Source organism: Kogia breviceps, chromosome 1, assembly GCF_026419965.1.
Source record: "Kogia breviceps isolate mKogBre1 chromosome 1, mKogBre1 haplotype 1, whole genome shotgun sequence".
NCBI lineage: Eukaryota > Metazoa > Chordata > Mammalia > Artiodactyla > Physeteridae > Kogia > Kogia breviceps.
This window is the reverse complement of record NC_081310.1, coordinates 159,575,034-159,582,322: the sequence shown is the minus strand read 5'-3', so window position 1 is coordinate 159,582,322 and position 7,289 is coordinate 159,575,034. Positions and strand designations below refer to the sequence as shown.

At 34.2% G+C, this 7,289-nt stretch overlaps 1 protein-coding gene across 3 annotated transcripts in view; it reads right to left on the bottom strand.

Annotated features, from left to right (window-relative positions):
- Nucleotides 1–1,499: 1,499 nt before the first annotated feature.
- The window catches only part of EPS15 (epidermal growth factor receptor pathway substrate 15), a 168,942-nt gene continuing 163,152 nt past the window's right edge, over nucleotides 1,500–7,289 (bottom strand). For all 3 annotated transcript variants that reach the window (XM_059064028.2, XM_059064018.2, XM_059064037.2), the window contains 3 exons: nucleotides 6,472–6,634; nucleotides 4,065–4,258; nucleotides 1,500–1,768 (listed from right to left, as the gene is read on the bottom strand). In XM_059064028.2, the coding sequence (XP_058920011.1) occupies nucleotides 1,622–1,768; nucleotides 4,065–4,258; nucleotides 6,472–6,634 (504 nt within the window). In that variant the 3' untranslated portion in view covers nucleotides 1,500–1,621. The remainder of the gene's footprint in view (nucleotides 1,769–4,064; nucleotides 4,259–6,471; nucleotides 6,635–7,289) is intronic.

Below are 7,289 nucleotides of genomic sequence, written 5' to 3'. Positions count from 1 at the left end.
AAAATTAAACCCCTGTGATTATGATTCAGCCCTTGCTTCATATGTATGACTTTTATGCTGAAATGTTTTAATCTATAAAAGTAGAAAAAAGCTAGCAGTGCAAGAAAGTGGTTCAAATTTGTTTTAAACTGCAGCAATCCAATTGTGTGTGGAGAGAAAAAAAGCACCATTTCAAGATGAAATGAACTGGATATTTTGGAATTTATTCCTAGGCTAGGCAACAAGTTACTCTTAACTTGTTGATTGAGTAACACAGATCAATACCACCTTGACTGGGTAACCACAGAGATATTTAATTAGTTTTTAGGTGCATTTTCCTTTATCTTGGTTTTCAATACATTATCTAAATCACTGACTCATGTTAAAAAAAAATTAAGATTACAATTTACAGCCTACTTCACAGTCCATTTTAAATTCAGCTTGTCTGCTAGGTCAATTTTACAGGAGATAGGCTTTTAACACATAAAGAGCTTCGATAATTTGGCAGGTCTCTTCTCTCCCAATTAAAAAAACCAAAAAACTTTTTTGCTAGCCTGCCAATTTTTTGTAGGTGAAAAACACAAAGAAAATAAGCTATTTTAATCCACAAAAATGGACAAAAAGCAATAATATGATTTAATACATGTCACTTTTTTCAGTTGTATTCAGTGAATGTTTTTACATTTCAAGTAACTGAAACTTCATTAAAGAAAAAAAAAATATATGTATACAAAAAGTTAAAGTACCTTCCAGTTCTAGCTTGCTAAAGTTTCTTCTGCAAAAGTAGAAAAATAAACCTACCATGAACTAAAGAGGACAGTGCCATGGCAGTGGCAGAATGGCTGCCAGGTTAAGATTTTTGCTTACCTTATATTGATGGGTATATTTTAAGTGGTAATTTTTCTCTGCTCTCTAGTGCTTAAAATTATGGAGAGGTATGTGTTTATCTAAAATTCCCTAAATCCAGAGAAGAAAATTTTAAATATATTTCACACATGAGGCTTCAAAGTTTTTATTTAGGAAAAGATTGAGTCTGAAGCTATAATGGTTCAATCTAAAGCATCCCTTTTTCGATAGTGGAGTCAATTTATGCAAAATATTTTTTCTTGTCTATAAAAAACAAATTGAACAGTATTTTGATTGTAAGGAGATACAAACATGTACTTTAAACTAGCCAATTTGCTCTATCATAAAAGAAATAGAATGTTCTTTCCCTTCCTCTCTTTCAACCATTTAAATTAGGGGAGAATACTGCCAACTTTAAGAACCCCACTGGCTATCATCAGAGTAACTACAGAACAAGGGGAGCAAAGGGATGAAACTATTTCTCTATATTCCAGAAGGCAGAAGCTTGGGTGCTCTAGCTTTCCAAGTAAAAGTAGCACAGGCAGGCAAAAGCTCACACTAAATGAACACCAGAACGGGGGCCTAGGTGAAGTTATCCGGGTTACCGCTTTTACAGGGGGAAAAAAAGGACAAATCTGAAATGGAGTTTAAAAAAAACAAAAACTTTTGTCACATTTACAGGAATCTCAAACCTTTTGTATTCCCATGCTCATAGGTAGTTTTGATACACACTGTAAATAGCTTCAGTATTCAGGAAGAAGAGTATTGTGTGATTGACAAAGAACAGGAAAATTCTTCATGCTTCTGATATTTCAGATTTGCTGAGTGCAATAGCCAGTTCTAAGTCTTCTTGCTCTTGCTGATTCAGTCGAGCAAGCCTCTGCTCTTCCTCTCTCTCACTTTCCCTCTTGGCCCACTCAATCATATCTTCTTCAGAGGGATACTGCCATTTAAAAGATAAATGAACAAACGAATAAATTCATGAGCAGAACAAACACAAGAACTTTTATGAAATGCTATTTAACTATTTGTTTCACCTTCTGAAGGACTCTGTAAATAGTCCTGTTACTTGTTAATTTTTTTTTTCTGAAAACACATTTAATCAGTTATTAAAATATGATTTAATCTTAAAAATTAATGCAGTCTACAGATAGTCTACAAAACTGAACATTAAAACATCATTTTTTTAAAAAGTGGAAATTCTTAAGGTGAATCAGGAGATTTAAAAACAGGAGAGGGCTAGCATTTTTATCTAATGTGAAATACTTACTACTTCAACTTCAATGAGCATCCTCACATGATAAATCATTTTCAACTTAATCCCACTGGTGATTTCCTACCTTATCCTAGCCCTTCAGGTATAGAAAAATTATGAAGCAAAGAATATCTATACATACATAAATTTTGTTATACAGAAAATAAGAGTACTGGATATACTAAATAAGATGTGAACCTAATCAATTTTTTAAAGCATTATAAAGAATTCAGTAGACATTGAGAACTTTTTGACCTAGTCTAAATAAAACCTTAATGCTGGTAATTATTAAGTCAAGGAAATACACTTATCCACCCGAAAGAGCCACCGTGGCAGATAACTAAAAAATTCTACCCGGTTTCAAGTCCTGTCATATAGAGGAATACCATAATAGGATGAAGTGAAAGAAACTGTCAGGCTTTTTGAAAATGGTAGCTTTTTCCCTAGGGAATTAGAGGGCCTTTGAAACTTATAATACTTAACAAATCTTTCATAATTAAAAAAAGAAGACATTTTTATTATGAGCTGCTTAATATTATACCATACTGAGATTCTGGAATATGAAATAAGCAAAATGCCTTAGCTATTGTTCAAGACTCATTCCAACCAGGTTTTGACTTGCTGAAATCATATTTAAGATATTAAATGCCACAAACTGCCAGAAGGTTATTTTATATTAAGAGGATTATACTAAGAAGAGCAATTCTGGATTCTCTGCTTGAAACAACTCAAATTCCATCTAATAAAAGGCAGTATAATTCTGACACTCCGTTTTCCAGTATTCAAAATACTGATTCCTATTCTGCTCCTTTACATTCAGAGGAAGCCACTGAAACTTAAGAGTACAGATTCAAAAGCTGGGTAGCTGAGACTAATTCTTAGTTGCATACAGATTCCTGCCTACCTCCTTTCTAACTAGAAATGGCTGCAGGGATAAAGTGACGGGTTGAGGGACCCAATGCTACACTGAGGGAGACATTAGGCAGATTGTGGTCAGTCACCTGGCCACTAGATCTCTTATTTCTAAAATCATCTCAAGTGCTTAAGGTATTAAGTAGAGGAAAACTGCTTTGTTGTAAAATAGACAGTGATAATGAAGGTCATTTTACCTGAAAAAACATCTGGGAAAATGAAACACTGTTAGTTACTCTGAGAATTAAAAAAAAAAAAAAAGGCTTGTTTTTATCTAAATAATGATGGAATACATATCACTGCTTAATGTCCCTCCAGAGTGACACTTCAAGTTGGTTGTCCCATTTCTGTGATCTTATAGACCCTGCCTATGGTCTTGTCACAGCATTCTTCTATTGTCTTTACTGGCCTGCCTATGTTAGTCAGCTCTGGGAGGATGCAGAGTAAATATGGAATGCTAGTGAATTAGAGCCCCCCAAATAATTAAAGATTGTTTAGCTCTTAACAATCATATTTATTTAATAAAACCAACATTTACTTTTTAGGAACACTATTATATGAAACCAGAGTTTTATTTTCAATTCAAAGAATTCCTGGCCCTATGCTCTCATAGTTGTTGACTGGTCTCCAGAAATCATCAAGGCTTTATATGCAAACACACAAACACAGTTACAAATACACAAACTAATTATTGGCATTATTCATCCAGAGGGCAGACAGCAAATGACTCTCTAAATGGCCCATTATCATCCATAACAATTTGCAAAATAATAACTGTCAGAATTTTATTTATATTGTTTACCAAGATCAAGAGAAGGGTTTTGCAAAACAACTGGTATATATCCCAAGAATTAAGACTACAAAAATCATTTGAGCAATGAAATACTTTTAGAACCAGCAAACAGAATCAAACAGAGATTTTTTGGTTGGGGGAAAAATAAAGATCATTTTTAACATGTTGGTAAATTAGTTGAAATAATGCAAATTTGGCAGACTCCAAAATAATCTTTGAAAACTCTTTAAACTGTAAATGGAAAGATTTTCCCCGAAACAGCCCATCCACAGTACTTACAGCACTGAAGTTAGCAAAATTGCTTGCGTCAGCCTCTTTATTGGTAGTGGTAGTAGTAGAAGAGGAAGAAGTGAATGGATCACAAAACATATCAGGATCTTTTTCTTTGGGGCTATCATTGCCTGGGAAAGGCTGAAATGGATCATTCAGTTTAAAGGGATCAGAAGAATCCGATTTGTTGATGGGTCTTTTCCCTGGATCAAAATCATTACAATTAACTCAACCAGCAAATATGGCAAACACAAACACACAAGAACATGAACACAGGGAGCATTAAAGAGCTGGGGGTGGGGAATGGGGGTCAATACCTCAAACACATTCTTAATATGGTCTTAAACTATCACAACCAACACTCTGTCCTCAAATTTTCACACACAACCTCTCAAATACATTCCAGCTCTATGTTGCTAAATGGAAAAATAGCAAAAGGGGGGAAATGGGCCAGGAATCTTATCTGCCCAGAGAGTTGACCTTCTCTTCTCCAAAGCAGCATGTTCCCAAGAAAAGAGAGAGGAATGGACAAAACAGCAGGAGAATGACAAAGAATGCCAAAAACGGCCTCTGCTGTGATAACCTCTGCCTGATTCAGTTATCCACTAGTGGCAGGAAGGGCAGATGAGCTTTGAAAAATGCTAATATTCTTCTGATTTTTCTCTGGATCTATATGTAACACCTGGGAGCATGAAATTAAAAACTACCTTGGTAAAGCCCACCTATTTCTTGCTATTACAATATTTCAAACTGAAGAATAAAGAGAATGCTTTGAAGCCCAGGTCCTAAATCTTTGTGGCTGCTGATCAACTAAATCTTTTACCAAACAGCATACTGTTGCTCATTAATTCAGCACCATTTTCAAACAAGTTTTCTAATTTTAAAGACTTAAACTCAGTACTTCCTGAAGAAAGGATAAGAACAGGTGCTAAAATATCTTCAAATATATATTTTTTCCTAAAGATGTGTTAAGCTGGTAAGAGCAATCATAACAACAGATTCTTTCTGGCACTGTAGCAGCTTACAAAAGGTGCTCATATCTCATATCTCAAAGGATCCTTCCACAATCCTGCGAAGGTAGGCAACATTAGGATTAATGCCACCATCTAATAGCTCAGATAGCTGAGGTTCAGACATATGAAGTTACACACTCAAGATCATAGACCTAGTCAGAGAATATCCAGAATTAGAACCCAGATCTTTAAGCTGCAGTTCAACAAACCATCCTTCTTTCCTTGATTTTTCTACAGTGATATATACTCACTTTGCTGAAGTCTTAGATTTAGTTGCAGCACTAGTATATTAGTTTACTTAGGATTTTTAAATCCTAAGTAACCTCACTATTGGTACCTTACTGGTATAAAACTTAAATGAGCAAATTAACTATCATTTAAAAAAATATATTCTGACAACCTTTTTCTCTAGTGATATATGATACAGGCTACTTTTCCTTAAAAGATAAAAATAACTTGTTCACCTGATTTTTCAATAGGTAGTTGGGTATTAACAATTTTATTTGCAATTCTTTAAGTCAAAGAAGAAAAAAAAGTCTGCCCAAGAAATACCATAGGGAGGCTATTATGAAAAGGCAAGAATAATATTCTAGAACTATTGAGGCTGAAAATTTACCACAGAATGATATATGATTAAAACAATAATGTACCAGATGTGTCTTCTCGCAAGTAGCACTACAACTATTCAGGGGATTGCATTTTTGCTGCTTCTCATGAACTTTATTATCGTCATTAAAAACAAACAAACAAACAAAACCCCTTTCTTTTGTTTAGTGCTAAACAAAACAAAAAAAATAAGAATAGTAAGAATTTTTTTCTAGACCAAAAACATCACTTTTATAAAATAAAGGAGTCTCTTATTAAGTCATGTAAAATAATATTTTCCTTCAAGAAAAACAATACTTTCTTTTAAAATTCTGATACCGAAAAGCTGAATTCTGGATACCAAAAAGGCCATATATTCTCACATTAAAGGACTTAAGGAAGACTTCACATTTAGCAGGAAAAAGAAAAGGACTTCGAATTAATCTTCGCTTACAGAAATTTATTAAAATACCAAAGCGCAGGAAACTGTTGTTCAAATGGTAATCAATGAGCTTCCAAAAAGTAAGAGATTTCGTTGGTACTTTCCTTTTTTCATTTACTGCCTCTCTAAAATGATTTAAAGAGAAATTAGCTCTTGCTAGAAAAATAGTTCATGACAGTTACACAGGCTGGTTTCTTAGGCACATATCTGTAATTCTGCATTAAGGCCAGAACAGATGATAGCAGCAGGCTTCTGCTGTGTTTTTGGACTTGTTTTGTTTAAGGCCCTTTAAATAAAGTCTACAAATAAGACCCACACATACTTTTCAGAAAGAAAAAGGAAGTCGTTGATTTAGGAAAGGTATCAACTCTCATACCAGGTGGTGGTGGGCAGGGTCTTGTTGGAGTTCCAATCTTTGGTGGAAGTGCTGGCGGTACATCTTCATTTTTGATGGATGTTTCCTCAAGCATATTTTTTGTAATGACCATGTTGCTGATGGAGCTTGATGTGGCTGAACCAAAAGGATCTTCATTGTTGACCTTTGTTTGAAAAGAAATTACTCATGGTTATATATATTATGCCAACCAAACTGTACGTGGTTATGGAGAATTTGGAAGAGTGATCTTCAGTATTATGCAGCTTTATTTATTTCAATTCTGAGAGCACTAACATTTTAACCTTTGCATTCAGAACCAAAATGGAAAAATTTTTTTAAATTGTTCTATATGAGTAGTGATTATAACATCACTACTCATTAAGAGCAACAGATCATACCAAAACAAGCCAACTCTGGATTAAAGGTTTATTAACATTCAGGTGATACAAAACCATTGAGGCCCTTTATAAAGGGACTAATATATTTTTCCTCAAGTGAATATCTGATCCAAATGATAAAGGAAAAACTACCGATTCCACACTTGTCAATGCACTTAAATATAGGAAAGATTTAATACTAAAGTCAAAGAAAATGGCATCTTAAAAAACATTAAAGACAACCTGAAAGTCAATTTTTTTTAAAGCAAACTGATCCCATGACATAAGTCTTATTGTGGGTCTGAAGACCTGGCCTCTCTAATACATGGAGTAATGAAAGATTCACTTTTCTATAATGAATTGGATATTACAGTTTAGGCCAGTGTTTCTCTAAAGGAGCATGCTGACATTTTGGGCTGGATATAGCTCTGTGTTGTGGTG